We start from the raw sequence: 21,088 nt of genomic DNA on the forward strand, positions 1-21,088 counted from the left end.
ACTGAGTGGAAGGGAACAATGTAGGAAAAGAAAACTGGGATGAAACGCCAGTTTTGAGGAGATTTCCCATTTTCACAAGTTGGTTCTTCAGCAGCACATACTGCTGAACCTCTTGTTGCTTTGGCTGGAAACATGCAAATACAATTCAACACAGGGAAGCATCAGCTTGTGTCTTCATACATCTTATACAATGAAACTAGAACACAAACTGCTGTCCCTGTTGTCATGACAACACTAAGCTTTGCATGTAAAATCCTGCAAACCGGTCTGAGTGTATTACTTTCAGATCAAAAGAGTATTTTTTTTTAAACTTCTGCTTTACCCTTTACGGCCACTGGAGCATTATGTGGTTCCCTCCATGGATGATGTTTTCATTGTTTAATGCAGTCACCTGGAGCCCCAGACAAACCTTCCAGAGCAGAGTTATCAGGAATAATCACCAGTAATTAGGTAAAAAAAAAAAATCTAATTCTACGCTTTATGAAATACACTTTATTCACCAGTCTCTAAACATCAAAGCAACCTTAAAATTACAGGCATTCAAAATCTACAGGAAAAAGAATTCCACAAAGGCACAGACAGTAGTCAGCAACAGCCTTGTTAAAGGTTATATTAATAAAGGCTAAAGCTAATCTTTGCTACAATATAATCTTCCAGAAACAAATGCATGAGCAGAAACAGTCCTTGCCACACAAGCTGGAGTGTCGCCCTTACGACAGGCCTCGCTTCTTGGCAGTCAGACTGCGATGCCCTGCTCTCATTCAGTGAAGCTGCAGCAGGACAGTGCCAGATAAGTGCACATAAACACATCCAAGATCCAAAACCTGGACATAAATGTGGAAAATTAAAAAAAAAAAAATCCTGTGTAACCCATTTTCATTTCTAACCTGTCAAAAATGCCACGATAAAAGAAGTGTTCAAATTAAATTCAAAGTATATTTAGGAGTACTGTAATGATGTCTTTTTTCTGTGGCTCACGTGAAGATGAAACATAAGTAGGATGCTGTAGAGTAGGGGTGGGGGAACTCCAGCTTCAAGGCCCGGTGTCCTGCAGGTTTTAGATGTGTCCTTGATCCAACACAGCTAATTTAAATGACTAAATTATCTCTTCAACATGTCTTGCAGTTCTCCAGAGACCTGGTAATGAACTAATCATTTGATTCAGGTGTGTTGACCCACAGTGATATCTAAAACCCGTAGGACACCGGCCCTCGAGGCCTGGAGTTCCTAACCCCTGCTGTACAGCATCCTGCAATGACTCATGACTGTTGTTGAGCTGGCTGTCACTCGGTGCTCACTTACTTAGCTACACCTGTTCAGCTGTTTAACACAAATATGTAATCAGTCAACCACATGTGACATGGCTGTGGGAGTGGGTTAACACTGAGGTGGGGTGGTTAGCGCCATCGCTTTACGGCAAATAGGTCCTGGGCTCCCTTTAAGTACTACATTTATGTGTAGGTTAGTGATTTTACTTTGGTTGTCTGTGCGAATGATTGACTTCCTTCCTGAAACAGATTGGCAAACTTGACAGGCTGTATCCCCATTACAGTTGGGATAGGTTTTTAGCCGAGCTGGAAGCAGAAGAGAGTGGGCACTTGGACCAACATCTCTAAAGATGTTTCCAGAGCCTTGTTCAATCAATGCCACAATTAAGGCTGAAGGCAAAAGGGGTTCCAACTTGGTACTCAAATGTACTATCCTCACGAATACAGCAGGGACCTATTTTTATTTGCTTTCACTTCTTGCCAGTCGAACTGCAAAGCACTTGATGCAGTGCTAGTGAAGTGGCTTGTGAGTGGTAAACTGGCACATCTTCAAAGGTCTCTGTGAAATGGCTTGTTGCCCTCTCCCTCTCTCTCTCTGCTCTTTAGAAGCAGAAGGATCAGCTCCAACAGTTGACACTGGATGTCAACTGTTGGAGGATGAGCAAGGATGAGCCTCTCTCTGCTGCGTCACAGCAGTCAGCTTCTGCAGAGGCACGAGGACGCTTCTGTGTCAGTAAACATTCGTCTGAGTAATGCCTAGTACTGAAAAGTTACAAATAAACAGATTTTTACTTTAAACTACATGTAATAAATTTTTATTCTTGGGCAGCAGTGACCGACATTTCATGTACGGCTCTTGCTGTAGGCATAATGAGTGATAAAGCAGTGGGTTAGGCCACAGAGGACATGTTTATCTTTGGTCTTCATTCACTCACATTCAATTCAAATCTATTTATACCACCAAATCACAACAGTCACTTCAAGGTGCTTTATATTCTAAGGTTAACAACCCTACAATAAAAAACAAACAACCCAACAATCATACCACCCATTATGAGAAAGCACTTTGGCGAAAGTGGGAAGGAAAAACTCCCTTTTATCAGGAAGAAACCTCCAACATAACCAGGTTCAAGGAGGGGCTGTCATCTGTCACAAACAACTGAGGGTAGGGGAAGAGAGACAGGACAAAAGACCCACTGTGGAAATGCAGTGTGGTGTAGATAAAGACATAAAGCATGTTTCTGAGCCTTTTGGAACGTGCAGGCTTCTTCAGCTGTGACTGTGTGTTAAACACAAAACATATAAGAGCTGTAACTTATTTGGTCTTAAAAAGGGACTCTGTCTGAGGCAAGGATATGAAAATCTGCACACATTTTTATTAAATCAACAAATTTTATCTGTACAGCAAAATCAAATCTCACAATGATAGATGTTACATTTTCATACTACATGGCATATTCCAAGAAGAACAAAACTGCACAGCGATGAAATTTGTCCACATGGAGACTTCCGTACAAAACTGGTTTTGATAGCGGTTTTTAGTTTTCTGTCAAATCTCTTATTCAACATCTGACTTCAGACAGACACAGAAACAAAAAGGTTGTTGAGAAACGCTCAAAGCAGTGATCTCCTGCCAAAAGATATTTTTCCCATTTCTCAGAGTGTGTTCACTTTTTGTTAATGAGCAGAAATCAGAAATATTCATCTTTGTGACTGCTTTTATATCACTGATGGGAAATAATTCACCACAAAAAGCTGCAAAGGATTTGTTTAAAAACAAATTTGGTTAATGTCGAAAAATATTTTCAGAAATTAATAAATGAGGCTATGTAGATGTGACTTACATCAGATAAAGTGAAAAAGTTAACATTTGTTACTGTTTTTAAGAAGAAAAGGCTAAATGTTTGGATCTTTTCATGTTATTTAACTGCAAAGCAATGATTTGCATGGCTCAAAAAAAAAAAAGACTCAATGATTCATAGTCACGGGATTTTGATGTAATGTCAACATTATTTAGCTTTGATTGAGCTCTTTAATGCAAAATCTACATTAGGAGAACTACATAAAACTCTCACGCTGCTCATCAGTTGTCGTTTGGGTGGAAAAGTTACCGGACGTCTCCTTTACCTGGTAGGAATGACCCAGTTCTGAGGTTCTATGATGCAAAGGACACACCCACTGCAGCCATGACCAATACACTTTTAAATCACTACTACTTTTAAATGTATCAGTTTTAGACAGTGCTGCTTCATGTTTTAAGTTTAAGACATGACCCAGCACCGGAAACCACTGTGGTTTTGATAGACTGTAGATAAAAGATGGTCTCAAAGGGAAGCCCATGTGGAAACATTCTTTGTAGATAGTTTTTTTTTTTTTTAGACCAATACCAATTCTGATATTGTCCATTTAAAAGTCTGATATTCCGATATACCTGCTGATATTTTTCTTTCTGATAAACAAAGCATAAACAAATTTCCCTAACATTTGCTGCATGTAGTTTATTTATATACTTGTTTACACTCCCAACTTTTCTCAGGCCAGCAGGTTGTTGTGTTTGTGGCGCTCCAAACACATGCTGTCAACACCAAAGTTGCAGAGTGCCCTCTGGTGGACAAACTACAGAATATCAACACTCAAAAAAGACTCACTAGTTAAATGGTTGAAGGGTTTCTCTCCTGTTGGTACTTTACATTTAATTTATCGAGCATTATAAGTGCCAATACCAATACATCGGTAAATAGTTAATATTGACTGAAATTATTAGTTAATATTAGCTCTAATACTTTGCTAATAGTCCACAGGGGATGACGTCTCATGATGTCTGGTTTCAAATTGCCAAGACGATGAGGATGTTTAAAATACTCCAGTCAAAACAGGATTTTACAAAACGAAGGGCAACATCCATCTTTAGTGGTTTTAATGGAAGTGAGTAACTAATGGTGTTCTCTTGTACATCACCAATGCCATTCAACCGCATCACAAATTTTTGAAAAAGATTTCTTTGACCACAACAGGGCAGTGCTTTACCAGCAGGTCTGCTGAAATGTGGATGGACGTGTTCTGTTGTTGAAGTTTAGATTTTAGTGGGGGAATTGTTCCTGTATGTTGCTGTCACTAGATGAAATTGGTTGTAAAGAGGCATACAGTGCTGTACAGTTTGTACAAAAGTCTGCAAACACTCCCCAACTAGTCGCAATTTTTTTTAAAGATTAAATTTTATTTATATAGTGCCAAATCACAAAAACGGTCACCTCAAGGATCTTTATATTATTGTAGGGTCTTTACCTTACAATATAGAGTAAAACCCCAACAATCAGGCAACTCCTTATGAGCAAGCACTTGGCGACAGTGGGAAGGAAAAACTCCCTAAACTAAGTGGCTGTAAAATGTAAAAGAGTGTCACGCAGACCACAGACAGAAATCAATCACCTTCAAGACGTAAATGTTGCGTCTTGAAAAGTGTTGGTTTCAATGGTTACGTACAACTTTTACTTTAAAGATAAATGGGTTCAGTTTCCTGTTTGTGTTACACTTTTCTAAGTTTCACTACCACTTTGTGGTTAGCTATCAAGAGTTTGCAGACATGTTGGCAAACACTCTGGGCAATCGCAGCATTCTGCTAGTGACCACAACACAAAGTAAGCCTTTGGGCCAGGACCTCATTGTGACTGCCAGTAACCTATAGAAACCATTCACCAGAAAGTCTTTGACTGGTGTTGAAGCCTATGACAAAGGCCTTAGTTACCTGCTCATTTCCTCAAGAGGTTTTGCTTTTTGCCTCGCTACTATGGTTTAACAGAAGTACCATCTTATGGTGAAAATGAGTATTGCATGAAAGGTACAGTCCAGTCCTAGTTCAGCTCTAGTTGACATCTCTAAGTCATAGCAATTCTTTCTTCACATTCTTCTCGACATTTTAGTTAACTTTGGAAGGTTTTAAACCTTTTACAATTAGTACTTTTAAAGCTCCATCATACACAGCTGTACGTCTCTGCATGTCTCACTGTAGACTACAAAATCTGTATTTAGCTGGATTTCCAGGAAAAAAACATAAAAGATCAATCAAACTCAAAAGAAACTAAAACATCATCAGACAATAAATAAGGCATAATGTTAAAAAACAAACAAACAAAAGTGCAATGAAGTTAGCATTTAAATTAAGTTTTAAAACCATGTGCGCAGGACAATCCAGTCAATGACAATATTGAGAGCAGCTGGACCTTCATTTCCAGTCAGTAAGAAGCGAGATGGATCTGAACTGGTCCAGATGAAGGAAGAGAGGATGGGACTTTGTCACTGATGAGAAAATGTTTCAAAGCAACAGGAACTTGTCAGAATTCAACCACAAAGTTGAACGACTCAGGCTGCTGCAGTCACTTCCAAAGAAACGGTTTCCTGTTGCGCTGCATGCTCCAGTCGCCATTAAATATCACAAAAATAAAAGCGTCAGGACTGAACCGGGGGGTGGGGGGTGGGAGAGCAATTCTAGCCCCAGAAGCAACAGCCCTCAGTCACATCAAGAACAGCGCTTAGTTAGAACCTCAAACAAGATCGTCAGCGAAAGCAGATTTGTTTAAAAAAAAACAAAAACAAACCATGATTGAGGAAAAACACTTGAATCAGACAGCCGGTGCTATCGCAGAGTTTGGAGATGTCCAAAGGGAGATTTTAGGATTCATTGAGGGGGTAACGGGGTCCAGAGCTGGGCACTGGTGTTGGCACTGTGCAGGCTGGCTGGTTACAGATCGGGCATCTGAGAGAGGAGGGGGAGGAAGAGGAGGAGGAAGGTAGGGAAAGGTTTAAGGGCTCAGTTCTTTCGGAAGCATCGAGGCGCTCAGTCTTCTATCGGTCCTTCAGTTCTCTCGTCACTCGCTTGGTGATTCGACCGCACAGCAGCCCCACCAGGAACAGGACGCACACACTCAGTGCGATCATGAACAGGATGTAGTTCTTGGAGGGTGATGTCATCACCTGCACGGCCAGGTCTGAGAAGCCTTCTGCTGGTGCCACCTATAGCACAGAGGGAGGGGGCTTGCGTCAGTGTTTGCCTGGATAGAGTGAAGTATCTTTACACTAATAGAATGATTAGTGCACAAATGTTTTGAGGTACTCACAGCAACTACATTACGCAACCTAACAACTCTTCCTCTGATGCTACCTGTGTGTTGGCATCAGGGTGGAAGCTCTAGTCCCAATTGTCACAGTAATCCAACTACTGATGTTTACCTTTGCAGCATAGCTCCACATGTCGATGCGGTCTTGAAGCCTCTTCTTACACTCAGGCTGAAGGCGAACTCTCTTGTCCTGTAACGCCTCCATCAGACACGACATCTCTGCATGGAGAGGGACAGAAAAATCTAGTTTTGGTGACCAAACACAGTAAAAAGAATCTCAGTGAAAGACATTCAAACCCCTCAGCCTCCTAGTAGAAGCACCTGTGGTACCAATTTGAAAATCCTATGTTGCCTGATTCTTGAGTTTTTGTTGGCATGACAACAATGATACCCCATGAGCCTTTCAGGCTGAGGTAAAGATGGACAAGCAAACTTTATTAGTAAACAGTCACTGATTGGGAAGCGGACTCTGATTAGAATACTTTCTTGACTCCATCTAACCAGCCTGACAGTTTTGCACAAGAAGAAAGATTGTGTGAAAGCACCCACGTCGTCCTCTGCCCGGCGTGATGGCAGCACAGTGGTGTTTCAGGTCCAGAGCACAGGCTGTGTGGAGGACCGGGTCCACAAAGATGTCTGCCTTACTTTCCTTTAGCATGTTCAGGACTTCCTGCAAACACAAACAAATAAGGGATATGTGAGTTTTTACATTAAGATTCAGTGAGCATTTTTTTTGTTGCTGTGAAACCTAAACAAACACACCTAAAAACAAAAACATACAAGGTTACCTGAAAGTGTAACCAGTAGCTTTTGGTGGCTAATGTTAGACTTTTTTGCTAAGTGTGCCAAATTAGCTAATGAGAGTTTTCAGCCGTTTTCCCTCCTTCTTCTATGATACTATGAATGAAAATAATGAGATCATCTAGAAGCAACAGTCACAGTGACGCTAAAGTTTTCATTTGTGTGTTCAGACTTTGGCTCCTTTCATATTTTGAAGCCTTCTGAAACATACTGTACTAGTACAGTATTCTACACACTGCAAAATGTCCATGATATTTTAAAACCAACAGAAATATGCTAATAATCAAGTTCATCTTATGTTGTACTGTGGACACGTACCTTTTTACAGGCTTCCTGTCTGATTTTAAGCAGGTTGACTTTCAGACACTCTTCCACCTGACCAGTCTGCTCCTGGGCAGCCGCCTCCTCTGCGCACAATCTGGAGATCTGCAGAGGGAGAAAAAAAAGGAGGAGAGAATTGTTCATTTGTTTGTCTTTGTGTGTGTGTGTGTGTGTGTGTGTGTGTGTGTGTGTGTGTGTGTGTGTGTGTGTGTGTGTGTGTGTGTAAGCACGTACTTCTTCTGAGCAGTGCATCTGCAGCTGTCGGTCCAGTCTGTAGTCGAGCGCAGACTCCTGGAGAATCACTCTGATCTGGTCTTCGCAGTCTGAAGACAATCTCTAAAACAAACCCCGGTCAGAAAACACACAATTTCACAACAATCAATCACCATGTTATAGATTTTCGTCTTTCACAACACTGTTGAAAGGCATACACTACAACTTACAGCAAAAACAATGTCTGCCTGTGTCTTTGAAACAAACACGACCTTAGTAGAGTTGTGCTCTAACCTGGTCAGCATATTTGAGTTTGAGGCAGGCGATGACCTGACCCTCCAGTTCACCGTCCTCGCTCGCTTTGTTCAGGATGGACTGGCAGAACTTTGGGATGTCGGCTCGACATGCCTTCCTCAGCACTGGGTTCAGACGGTAATCTGAAGGGGGAGGAAGAGAAGGATGAGGACAGAGGACGCTACGGTCTTTTTTACGGGACTCTGTGTGTGGTTGTGTGTGGTTCTGTGTGAATACCTGTGTTCTGTGTGATCTGCCTCTTGGTGATCATCTGTTTACACTTGGGATCCATCAGCTCACTGTTCTTATTCTGCTTTAGACACTGGAGCACATTCCTGGCATCCGCTTCTGTACAGAACCGCTGCAGGAGAGAGTAATGGTGTTTGTACAGATAATGAGATCTAGGAACACGCTGACAATTACTCCAAAAAGACCATAAAGCCATAGTTTAGTCACACTGTGTTAAACAGTTAATGTGAGGCTGTAAAACTGTACATATAAAAGTAAATATGCAGAAAAAGTAACTGAAAGGTAAATGTGTGCAAAATCACAGGAAGTCCAGAACGTGGGTCATCTGTGAAGAGGAATTAAGTCCATTTACTCATTTCAGGTTGTAAAACACTCACGTTTTTACTCCTTTAAATCTTTCTTAAACATATAGCTACTTTTTGGTTTACAATTTATATAAAGAATATGTGCTAAGATTATAAAATGTAAACCACTGCTAAAATTAAATCAGTAGAAGTTTCCTATCAAACTATTTCAGCAGGTTTTGCAGCACAAAGGTATAGATGAGAAAAAACTTTAATAAAAGAGTGAGGTTTCACAACTCTCAGTCAAAGACACAGCACCACAATGACAGAATTCAGTCCCAGTGCTTTTCCCCACGATCTCCTCTCCCTTTTTCCTGCCTCCATCACCTTGATCATCTGTTTGCAGACTCTCATGAGCTGGTAGTCGAGCTCGGGGTCGCTCATCTCCACCTCCTGCAGTCTGAAGATCCGCTGGTGGCAGCGCTGGCTGAGCTGCTTCTTCTGCTCCTTCAGACACTCAATCATCTGAGTAGGAGCAGAGGGCCAGGACGAGTGAAGACGAGAACGATAAAGAGTGGAGGCAAACAGCAGAAAAGAACAATACAATGCTTCTATTCTTACACAACACTCTGCATTCCCTACCTGAGCGTTACCAAATGCTACGTTGGGACACAGACGACTGATGTCTGACTTGCAGGGCTCGTACAACTCTGGTTCCAACCGAATATCTTCGGACTGAATGAGAGGGAAAAAAAGGAAACTTTAGTGTTTTTCTTAGAAAAATTTTTACAAGAACCTGGTTTTACAGATTAAATGTCCCGTGGTGCTTTTCTGTATCACAGTTCACACAGTAGTGTGTTATTGTCTATTTTTATAAATCCTAAAAAAACTTATGCTTAAGGAAACACTAACTTTAATGCTGGTCTATAAACTGTAGGACTTAAACATTACTTGGTGGTTCTATAGTGTCGTAGTTTACACATTCCCTTAATGAGGAAAAGATCCCTAGTCCGATTCAAGATGGAGACACATGTCCCTTTTGGGTTGTGTCATAAAGGACATCTAGTGTTTAAATCACTGAACAGCCGGAAGTAGCGGTTTCTTATCGTGAGATACTGATAAGAAAAGTTATTTCTTATAGCGACATTCCCGATCAGTGTTGACCAGGAAAGATCAACTTTGCAAGATTTCTTTCATATTACAGTAAAACTCCAGTCACCAGTGCTGCACTATGAACATAGTAAAAAGATGGATTTATCCTCCTTGTGAAAAGTGAAGTTAATGCAGATGGGCCTCGGGTAACTCCCATGGCTACAAAAAGACTTCCAGTTGTATAGAAGGATTTCTCTATGACCTCAGTAAACACTTCCCAGCTTATAGGTTTATAAGCTCAGCTCCTGGTTTCTAGCCATATTGAATAAAACATTAAGTTAGTGAATTGTGGAGGCTGTAAAACTGTAAAGAGTCCGATACGAGTCAGTGAAGTTCACATCTATTTATCTGGAAGGTTGCATGTCTAACCTGTTGCTAATAAGTAACTGCAGCAATCCTGGCAATAAATGTGCACGTTTATTCATGTTTTTGTATGTTAGAGCCCTGAGTTCAGGTCAGGAAATTCGGCTTGCGGTAATGAAGAGGAGGCTTGCGGTCATGTTACCTCTATGCCACACTAGCACCTACAAGTTCTCTTCTCCTCTGCCTTTGGTGTAAAACGTATGCGGCTGGTCTCTAGACACATACATAAAACATCTATTCAAGATGATGGAGCGCATTAAGGGAGTTTTTCCTTCCCACTGTCGCCAAAGTGCTTGCTCATAGGGGGTCATATGATTGTTGGGTTTTTCTCTGTATCTATGAAGCGCCTTGAGGCGACTTTTGTTGTGATTTGGCGCTATATAAATAAAATTGAATTGAATTGAATTGAATCTGTTTGTTGGAACATGTCAATGCAATAACTATATTCGTTAGCGCAACACTATTTTTTTTCTATTAAGCTACTTGTGTGTTTCATATATGTTTCAATGTTAGCTAATAGGTGTCACCACTGTTTTGACAATAAGGAGGCTTTTGACTTTTTCCCACACTGCAGGTTTATTGACCCATCCATCAAAAATACGTGAAACTGTCTGTACATTTTTACACTTTCATGTTGGCAACAGTGTGAGGAGCAAGTTTACAGTCATTAGCTAATTAACCAAATTTAAAGATAATCCCGGCTGAAGACACTTCTATGTTGGCTTCACTTTTTATACCTGGATGCTATGTCCATTTTTATATACAGTCTAAAATTAAGTTTAAAGTGCTGAGATCAAATGACATAAGCAAAACATTGTGTTGTCATGGATACGTTAGGGGTTAGGTAACACTGTGGCTGGCAGACTGTCTGAAAGAAGTCTGAGTGTGTTTGCATGTGTGCGTATGTGTGTGTGTGTGGTACCATCTCCAGCTCCTCTACCCGCAGCTGTTTACGACATTTCAGAGACACCCTCTGCTCCCTGGCCTCCTGCAGCGTGTCATTCCTCACTGTGGTGCTGAGGCAGATGACAACATCCACTCTGCAGGGTCACACAGAGAGTCACTTATGTCCAATTAAATCAGTTAAAATGTTAAACTAAAGCTCAACCTCAAGGAGATTTTGCACTATTCTCATTGGTTAGCAGTCATAGAGTCTCACTTTTTCTTGATGTTTGGACACAAGCGCAGAACATCCTCCTTGCAGGCCATTTTGAACTTATAGGAAAACCGGAAATCCTTCATTTGAATCTGAGAGAGAAGCACAGGGATACTATGGTGATAGTATTATCCTTTTTTCGTTTTTACAATTATTTGCATTTATTTCATTCTTGTTGTCACTATTGTGTAACTCAAAAACAATATTCAAATATTAAAGCTTCTCTGAGTCTATCAGCTCTTTGAAGATAAAATTCAAAATCAAAGACAAGAACAACAAGAAAAAGAAACTGGTATCACAGAGTAAAGAGAGAAACAGAGACAGAAAACAGAATTTCATGATCACTCACCAGCTGGAAGTGTGTAACCCCAACTGCACATTTGTCATTCATCTCCTTCTGGTGTTTATTCTGAACCAAACACTCCATCAGATCACCTGTGTCGATCTGGTTATCAGCTACATCCTGCACACACAAATAACAATGCAAACATCCAAAATCTTTCTATTTACGTGACATTCAGGGACAACAACGCACAACACCACCACAGTGTCGTTGTTCAGTGGAATAAATGAAAATGCTCCGACTATACTCCGGAAAATAAATACACGGCTCAAAAAAACGTTCCTTCTTACACAAAAGAACAGATACTGATCCTGTTGATGGGTTAAGGACCTCCTACAGTCTTGTCCAGCTCTCTAAAGTAATTGTCTCTCTTCTGGATTAACAACCCTCTGAGCTATTAAACTAACCAGACCAATATTCTAGAGTTTTCACTGACTTGATGCTATAGTCTAAATAAAAAGTGTTCCTTTGATTATTTTAACGTGTATATTCTTGAGGAACCACACTGAATAACATTTATTTTAATGCAAGCAACAGAAAAGAATGCATTAGTGTTGGCCAACCCATGTGTAGGCATGAACACAGTAAAAAAACAAGACCAAAAGCACTGTGAGCAACTGAAACATATGTTTACGTACCCTGCAGATTTTTAGCATTTGAGGTTTGAAGACAAAATGTTTTAAAGTCTCTTTGACACAATACCCACTCTACATAACTTCACAAACGGGCATGCAACAGGTTACCGCCACCACTTTTCCCTCACGTGTCCTAAGGTAAAGTCAAATATGCTCACGTGGCAGTGTGCCTGAATGACGGGCTCACAGGCTCTGATGAGGAGAGCGTCGATCTGGATGTCCTGAACAACGAAACAGACAGCAACGGGTCATAAATGTGAAGGTGAGACAAGAATCACTTGTGTCAACACTGTTTCTCTAACAGCTCCTGCCTGCTTTCGGTTTAGCTTTGCTAACCTCTGACTCCAGCTCTGTCAGGTTGCCCACGACGTCCTTGCAGCCGGAAACTAAGTCCTCCAAATGATCCTGCAGACATTCCAGCTCCTGGACAGAGGCACACATTCAGCAGCAAGAACAAGAGCATTTCAACCATTACTGTGCGGCAGCCCCTAATGTGTGAACCTCTGCATCTATAGGCCGGTTTACATGTGAACTAGACTAGTCCCAGTATTTTCCAGCCACAGGATTTATGACACTGTGTGCACATCAAAGACCACAGGCTGCCAGAATGGCGTCAGAGAACTCTAACAGATATAAGCAGCAGTAACGGCCACTGTATGCTCACCTGTCCAGCATCTGTCTTTTCGCTGCACCACTTGCCGAGGTCGGTCATGCAGCGTTTCTGCAGCTCTGGGTCCAGCTTCACATCCAGCGCCCTCTGGTGGAGAATCCTCTGAACTTCCACCTTACAGTCCCGAGATAACTGCAAACAAACACATACATCACTGGTCACAAGGTTGAAACACACACCCATTCACAGTTTTCTTCTGTGAGGACCCATGATGACGTGTGGATGTGTATTAAGTAGTTTAGTAAGTGCCAGGTTCTGATATATAATGAACATTATTGTCACAATCATTTGCCTTTTTTCCCCAACAGAACTGCACAGACCCTGCTGGCAGAGAACACCCTTTACAGGGTTTTATGTTTGGCGTTGTAGTTGGTTTGTTATTTGTTTGCTTACATTCTCAGTCTGCTCAGTTAGTCTCTCTCTGGTTGGGGCCTTACCCGGACTTCCAGTTTTTATCATTATCATGTTATTTTGGATGGAGGAAATGGATAGCTAGTTAATTAAATTAAATGAAATGTAGATTAAATGGGTTTCAAAGGGGTATAAATTGTGAGCTATATGTAGCTCACTAGATTAAAAGGGGGTATTATGCATGATTCATAGTTAAAAACATGGGTATCTTACACTGGGTGTTGATGTAGCCTCTCAGTTCATCGTCTACCTGATGCCTCTCACAAACAGAAGATTTAAACAGCGGTTGGTTGCTCTGAGATCATACAGAGCCGGCACTGTGCAAAAGTCCTGAGCCACCCCTCATTTCTTTGTATTTTGCATCCAAAGTGAGTTTCTTCTACTTTTAAAAAAAAAAATGGTCCGGAGCAACAGTTCTCCAGCCTTTCAGAAGATCTTTGTTTGACTTCTGCTGCTTTTCCCCTCATTTTTTATCCAGTTTTTGTACAGTCTGTTTTCAGAGGACTGTTTTTACACCTAACTCCAGGCCAATTTGAAATTGTCTCGGAATGGTGTGAAACGTGTCCCTCAAAAAGCTGAGGAAACTAGTGGCAGACCTAAAAAAATATCTACAACAGACAAACAATATAAGTAAGTCATGTCCTTAAAGAAGGGGAAAAAAACAGCAAAGCACCTGAGAGAACTGCCCACAAAGACTAGACTGACTGACTGAAGAAGGTGGCCATGAATTTCCATTTATGTTTATAATACTTTACTGGACCAGTTTCCCATTAACTATGTGAAGAAATAAGGGCTGCTCGAGGCTTTTGCATAGTACTCTATAGTAGCAGTCTGAACCCTGAGCTTGGGATTGTTTGTACTGATCGAATTTTTTGGGGAACTTTAGAACTATACAACACAAAATAAGGAAAACCATATGACCTGCACTAAAGTACTGTGTTGCAGCGCTACCTGGTGACCAAGAGATTAAAGCCCAGACTTGCTATACCAGCTAGGAAGCCAAAAAGAAATCCCCTCTGTCATCTTGTAAATCCTTATTTTCAATAATCTGTCATTTTCAGGAAATTTGATGAAAAAGCTAAAAAAAACTGTTACATTCCGTGAGGCTGTGGGAGTGTGTGGGTGTGGTGTTGTCCTCTCCCTCTCCTCCTCCTTTTTCTTGCCCCTCCCCCTTGTCTCTCTTTGCCCCTGCCGTCTCCCTCAGGAAGCAGCTGCTGCTCGTCTGCCCTCGTTTATCACCAATTACCTTCCAGAGGTGATATAAGCTGGAGGAGGGCGCGTTGGGTGGGAGAGGCTTCTGGTGGATTTCCGCTGTGTGGGTCTGCACGAGGTGTTGGAAAGGGCCCTGTGTGTGTGTGTGTGTGTGTGTGTGTGTGTGTGTGTGTGTGTGTGTGTGTGTGTGTGTGTGTGTGTGTGTGTGTGTGTGTGTGTGTGTGTGTGTGTGTGTGTGTGTGTGTGTGTGTGTGTGTGTGTGCGTGTTTTTTTTTGACCGACCAGCCCACTGTGAGTGTGAGTAGCTCTCAACTGAGCAGTTGAAAAATCTTTAAAAACCTGAATTCTCCTGGTTACTCATGTACTGATTTACAATAACACAGCCTGCATTGATTGAGGTCACCATCCCCATTCACCGCAGACTCTGAATGTACCACGACGCATTACTAACCTCGAGTGGCTTTTTATCTCTGTGGAACGTTTCATGCTGTCTACAGTAAAACTCTATCACGAAGCAGAACTTTTCTCCATTTGTAGAAAAAACGCATCATTCATGACAGCATTTTCAAGACAGCGCTTTCAACCATGAGCCAATCTGGATGCACTGCTTTTAAAACACGAGGGAAGTTAAATCATCACAACATGGACTGAATATGAAGCACGATTTGAAGCATTTTCTTTTGCGCCAAGTTACTTTTCAACTGCTGTTTTTTCATTATTTTTTTAAACTGATTAATTTTCATGACAAATATTGATCTTTAGTGTTTATCTGTTTAGTGGCACCACTTGTTTTCCTGCAGCTGCTCAACAGTTTCAAGTTTTAATCCAAGCGTGTTTAGCTTGCCAAATGACTGTGCATTTACACACGTAGTAAAGGCTCTTTTGTGTGGATGTGTGAAACAGCTAAAATGTCCCACTTTTCTGAACTGGCGCTCACACTGAAGGTTTGTGACACATGCCTACACCATGATTACTGAGACCATATAATTATATCAAATCAAGCTGTCAAGGGTCTTCTTTATAATCAGTATAATTACTCAAAATCAGGGCGAAGTGGATTTCCAACTCATTAATTTTTTGGAAAGAGAGAGAAAGTGATTATACAGATTTTCAAAACAAAGCAGAGCAGTCAGGGTTCATCATTTGAACTACTGAACCTGTGACTTAGAAGGGTACAAGCCAGCACTTCAGTAGCAATTTGTGTCACGAGAGTGAACAACTAAACTGAATCCTGCTCCTAGATTAGCTTTCATAGTTTCATGATGGATTTTAAAATGTGCTCTTGTCCTCTGAAGGACTTGCTTTTACCATCTATATACCAAAATTAAGAGCACTTTTGCATTAGTTTGGGTGTCTTTTAATTTTAGGTTGCTGTAGCGTCGGCAAGATGCTTAAGACCAAAAGTTCCAGATACTTTTCATAACTTAATGCAGACACATCATCATTCACACTTTTAAACATTTGAAGTTCCATAGAAGTAAAGTTTGACATTAGACTGACTCTGATCATGCCCCGAGTTGTTCTAGCGCCACCACGGGGTTAACAGTTTGATTCAGCCTCGCTCCAACCATCACCATTACAATCATCATCCAGTTAACTCCTCACCAGGATCAGTACGAGCTGATTTAGGTAAAATCAGAGTTCTTACCTGCTTTTCAGATTTCGCCTGTTAAATTTAAAAAACAGAGTTATGCCTGCTGCTATGACCAAATATAACCCTGATTATACCTAAACCTAATATTATACCTAAACAGCTTAGTGCGGTCTAAAGTGTTTGCTTCTGCTGTCAACATACCCGTCTTCCCTGCTCCTCTGTGCGGTAGGCATGGCGATAGAGGCAGGAAAAGACAGCACCCGGTGGCATCACCTCGTTGGTCTCGTTCCAGCCGTGTGTGTGGCAGAGGCGGGCGGCGTCAGCCTGACATTTCTTATAAAGGATGGGGTCCAGTCTGGAAGACAAAAGCTTAATGGATACTAAAACACACCCACAAAACAGACCTCCTTCAAGTCCTGTTTCCTGCTGATTCAAGTCATTCTATTGTACAGTTTCAGCTGGTTTTTTTTTTTTGTTTTTGTTTTTGTTTTTTTCATGTTACCCATCACTACTCCCAAAATCATCAGCCTGCCACATTTTCTGATACACTACATGGAAAAAGTTACTGGGCCACCTGCGCATTACACCTACAGGAGCTGCTCGGGCATGGAATCCCACACCACAAAGCTCCCAGCACTCAGTTTTTGCGCTGATGTTAATGCCAGAGGAGGTTTGCAATGCTACAGTTTTTTCCTTAGCAGAGCGCTGGTGGTTTTTACCCACTGTGCACCTTAGCACTCTTTACCTTACAATATGAAACAACTTGAGGTGAATACGGCTGTAATTTGGTGCTATATAAATTAAACTGAATTGAATTGAACTGGAACTGAATTGATAGGAAACAAATGCCACAAGTTGACTTGCTGCCATAGTGCACTTCACCCTATTAGAGAACCATGCTTGAATTCAGTGAGCTGTAGAACAACGTCTTTTGCGTGCTGATGAAAAAAAGAGGCTAAGTATCTAGCTGGACTTAATATAAACCAGGAAAACAAGCTTAAACACCAGAGAAAGTTCTACAGCTGAACAATGTCGATTTGTCGCATTCCCATCAGCATCAGCGGGCACACTCACTTCCAGTCTCTGGATATAAAATACTGAAGCTCTAACAGGCGGTGTTCACAGTCCTCCACCATCTTCTCTGTGTACAGATGCTCCATCAGGCATGACAGAATCCTGCACACCGACACACACAGACATACCAGCACATGAATCAGTGTTTACCAGGGAATCCGAAGAATGAAAAAAGGCAGATTTTGAAAGCAGGCGTCCTTCTCCTGCAGGTCTCTCTTGCTGTTTTAAGCCCCCTGTTTTAAACGTTAACAATTACATGTGATGCCTATGGGATAAACATATGCTGTTTTTTTGTTTTTATCAAACTCCAATCTGCCAGGTTAAAGTCCTACGTTTCAGCTATCGCCGCACTGTATCTTACCTGCGACATGGATATTTTCAATCTTTCATGCTACAGTTTCTAAAGCCGAAAAGCAGAAGCCAGAGAAGGTGCAGTTGAGTCTAAGCTCCCTCTAGACTACTTGAATTACAATATGCTGAATGGTAATTACGTAATTTTCAACACAGTGCGGCTCCCCTTAACTTTAAGCACATACGCGATTAAATCGTGGTCATGGTAATTAAGACTATTAATTTTAGCACTTGTGTCTGTTTTGGTTCCTTTTTTAATATTCTTATGATAAAAAAAGCAGCGTGTCACTGTTGTACTCGGTCACGGTAACAGCAGCAGTGAAAATATGAATGCTTATGTACTTATGTAAGTCTTAATAAAAACTACATTTAAAAAGTATCATCTGATTATCATTTAAAATTCCGATTAAGCTTAACCTGAAAGCAGTTGCATGTGTGCACGTGTGTAACCAACTCACATTGGGTCTCCATTGCGGATGTGTTTGCAGGCAGTCTGGATAACGGACTCGCAGGCCTCGTTGAGAGCCCGGTCGATCCGATAGTCGCCTCCTGGATCAGCAGACTGGATCAGAGTCTGAAGCTGCAGTGAGGAAAAATAATATTCGAATATTCAGGAAATAAATTTAATGGCAAGAAACTGGATTTTATTTATTTGTCATTATTTTATTGACAACCTATCAACCCCCAGTAACTGCAAATCTGATCAAACAAAATTCTGCCCGACATGACACGACAACTCAGAGTACCGTGTCTGCTGTTCGTGAAGTATTTAGCCAATACAAAATCTGAATGTTCTTCACTGACAACAACATTTTTGATAACTAAATTTGCAGTTTTATTTCATGATGACTGATTGAATGAAGGACTGATTATTTCATGCAATGGTCTTACAGCGTTCTGGCAGACGCTGTCCATGGCATTGCTCCGGTCACCACGACCGATTCTCATCAGACAGTGCAGTGTGCGGCCTTTGCGGTGCAGGCCGGAGCACTGGGCCTCGATCTCCGTCCGGCAGTGAAGCACGATCTCCGGACTGAGAGAGAAATCCTCCATCAGCATCCGCCGGTAGTCCAGCATCTCCCCCTGGCATTCTCCGCTGACCGGATGCCCTGCGTAGCACAAGAACCACCTATTACTAACACAATTAACAATGAATGCACATGAAATGTAGATAACTTCACACCCTATTCATTATGTTTGCAATTATATTTATAAAAAAAGAAATACTCTTTACTTAAAGCTGTATTCATTTACTTTTTGGCTACTCTGGGATTTCAAGGTCTCATTTAACAATATATTCCAAATAAATTCTATATAGAGAGTCCACCACATAAGGGTTAAGTCCAATCTTTACTCTAAGTTATATTTTGGTCTCCTCCTTTGTTCACCATCTTCTAGCTTTGTCAATCTAGTGTTAGATACAGGAGATTGATATTAAGAAGATTTTTGCAACCCTGAGTTAATGACCAGTTTTTCTCTAAACTCCCCCCCCCACCACCACCACCACCACCACCAACAACAACACCACCACTCACCACGGTGCACAGAAGCTTCAAGGCACAGGAGCAGGTATGACAGTCGGGCTTCACGGGCACGCGGCAGGCTGGTGTCCAGGCTGCAGCGCTGCTTCCTCAGGTCCAGCTTGCAGGCTTTAGCTAACGAGTAACTAACTCTGTAGTCCTGAGAGATGAGCTTCTGACGAGTGGTGAGAGCATCACGGCACTTTGAAGGCGAAGGAGGGGAGAAAGGTTATTAGAGACCAAACAAATTCACTAAAGTTTACTCAAAAGCCCTACAGAGTTTCATCAATCACGATCGTGCAGCCCTGTCAGCCACGCCGAGGAACAAGATGAATAAATGAGATGGTTGTACCTTTTCCGACATGGCCTCTTCAAACTTGTGATTGAACAGACACTTGTAGACTTTCCCTTCTCCTGCCTGAATCTGTGGAGAAAAGTAGAAAAGGGTTTCCGCTCTGAGATGTTAAAGGGATTTGCCAGCCCCACACAGCTTGTGTTTCTACAGTTGGAAACCAAGAGAAACCAGTTCATGTATAATTTCCATATTTTCTGAATGCATTAACTGTTTGTGTCTGATCACCGGAAGCATGAACATCATGCAAGCAGCGGTAGAGCCTCCTTACGTTCTGGCAGAACCTCTCGCGGTCGTCTCGGCAGGAGAAGTAAAGGTGTCTGTCGAGGTGAAAGTCATCTGAGGAAAGTTCAGCCACCCGCAGGATCGCTTTCTGACACTCCTCTTTGATTGGATGAGCACGATCCTGTTGCTCCACCTCCCTCACTAACGCCTTCTCGAGACAAGCGATCACTTCACCCTGGGAGTGAATGTCCTGTAAAGAGACATCAGGGATTCAGAGAGAGGGCAATGACACTCTGAATATGCTGATGATCTATAGGCATGGTGTCATAATGTAGTGGTTTACACATTCCATTGGCAAGCAAACGGTTGCTGGTTTGATTCCAGCTGGCTTACAAAATTCTTGCAGACCAAAGAGTGGGTTGACTTTCTCTTCCATATAACGAGAAAGAAATTAATGGGATTTGCAAAAACTTCCAACTATATTTTACCAAATGGAACTTAACAGGACACAATGTAACGTGGGTACAGTACAAGACTCGACACTATTTATATGTTTGAAAATAACAGTAACAAGTGTTGCAAGTGCATAAATGCTAAAAATCTTAGGGTTAGTTTAGCCCGTTTCCTGGGGGTTACTAGGCAACATGATTACAATATAATATGTAATATTGATAAGAACCTTTGTAGGCCTAAGATGTACTTGTGCGCCAATTGTGGACTGTGTAGGAGGACATCATATACAAATGGAGATTTTGTGTATTATAATAAGCACTAAATAGCCTGCACTTGCCACTTGGAGAGGTGGGTTTCCTCTGGTTACGCCACCTTATTATTTTTGTCGTTTAACCCGAAAAGCCTGTAAATGAACCTTTCCTGATTTATGGACTCCATTTTATGATTTATTAACTTCTGCATATATTTGCACAGTCCTGACCTTGTGTCCTATGTTGATGCTGCCGCAGCGCAGGCTGTTGATATCTTCTTTGCATTTGTCCATGAAGCCACAGATCAACCTGTAGTCGCTGAAGATGATGCTGGTCATCTTGGTGATATACTGGTTACACTGGTACTCACTGATGTTAACACGGTGATCCACCAGGCAGGACACCAGGTAGCCCCTCCCTCGCTCCACCTCATTACACTCCTTTATCTGAAGGTGCAGAACATTTGACAGGTCAGAGGAGAGCAAAGGACAGACCTAGAACTTCCCTGTAGAGTCAAAGGCAGACTGACCTCAGTGATGGTGCTCTTACAAATCTCCATGGCCACAGATTCAAACTTTGGATCTGTGGTTAGATTGAGTTTGTAGTTCCACAGAAGCTGATTGAGGAAAAAAAAGTTAGGATTTCAATTACAATCCAATTTATATGTTAATTAGAAATGAAACATAGTGAACATGACTAAAAAAAAGCCAACTCATTAACTACAACTAGTAGCAAAGAGTTTGTGGTGGTCGTATAAAGCATTGCATTTAATTAGATAATTT

At 41.5% G+C, this 21,088-nt stretch overlaps 1 protein-coding gene across 1 annotated transcript in view; it reads right to left on the reverse strand.

Moving 5' to 3' along the window:
* Positions 1 to 2,622: 2,622 nt before the first annotated feature.
* Positions 2,623 to 21,088, reverse strand: part of LOC113013457 (Golgi apparatus protein 1-like) — a 29,149-nt gene continuing 10,683 nt past the window's right edge. The window contains exons 3-26 of the mRNA XM_026154406.2: positions 20,836 to 20,922; positions 20,537 to 20,752; positions 19,649 to 19,852; positions 19,378 to 19,449; positions 19,041 to 19,227; positions 18,397 to 18,614; positions 17,964 to 18,085; positions 17,155 to 17,256; positions 16,282 to 16,435; positions 12,858 to 12,995; positions 12,530 to 12,616; positions 12,352 to 12,414; positions 11,565 to 11,678; positions 11,219 to 11,307; positions 10,982 to 11,099; positions 9,187 to 9,279; positions 8,932 to 9,069; positions 8,249 to 8,372; positions 8,012 to 8,154; positions 7,739 to 7,840; positions 7,502 to 7,609; positions 6,932 to 7,052; positions 6,495 to 6,601; positions 2,623 to 6,278 (exon numbers count right to left, since the gene is read on the reverse strand). Coding sequence (XP_026010191.1) covers positions 6,111 to 6,278; positions 6,495 to 6,601; positions 6,932 to 7,052; positions 7,502 to 7,609; positions 7,739 to 7,840; positions 8,012 to 8,154; positions 8,249 to 8,372; positions 8,932 to 9,069; positions 9,187 to 9,279; positions 10,982 to 11,099; positions 11,219 to 11,307; positions 11,565 to 11,678; positions 12,352 to 12,414; positions 12,530 to 12,616; positions 12,858 to 12,995; positions 16,282 to 16,435; positions 17,155 to 17,256; positions 17,964 to 18,085; positions 18,397 to 18,614; positions 19,041 to 19,227; positions 19,378 to 19,449; positions 19,649 to 19,852; positions 20,537 to 20,752; positions 20,836 to 20,922 — 3,075 coding nt within the window. The 3' untranslated portion in view covers positions 2,623 to 6,110. The remainder of the gene's footprint in view (positions 6,279 to 6,494; positions 6,602 to 6,931; positions 7,053 to 7,501; positions 7,610 to 7,738; positions 7,841 to 8,011; positions 8,155 to 8,248; positions 8,373 to 8,931; positions 9,070 to 9,186; positions 9,280 to 10,981; positions 11,100 to 11,218; positions 11,308 to 11,564; positions 11,679 to 12,351; positions 12,415 to 12,529; positions 12,617 to 12,857; positions 12,996 to 16,281; positions 16,436 to 17,154; positions 17,257 to 17,963; positions 18,086 to 18,396; positions 18,615 to 19,040; positions 19,228 to 19,377; positions 19,450 to 19,648; positions 19,853 to 20,536; positions 20,753 to 20,835; positions 20,923 to 21,088) is intronic.

This window comes from Astatotilapia calliptera, chromosome 1 (genome assembly GCF_964374335.1).
Source record: "Astatotilapia calliptera chromosome 1, fAstCal68.1, whole genome shotgun sequence".
In the NCBI taxonomy this organism is placed as follows: domain Eukaryota; kingdom Metazoa; phylum Chordata; class Actinopteri; order Cichliformes; family Cichlidae; genus Astatotilapia; species Astatotilapia calliptera.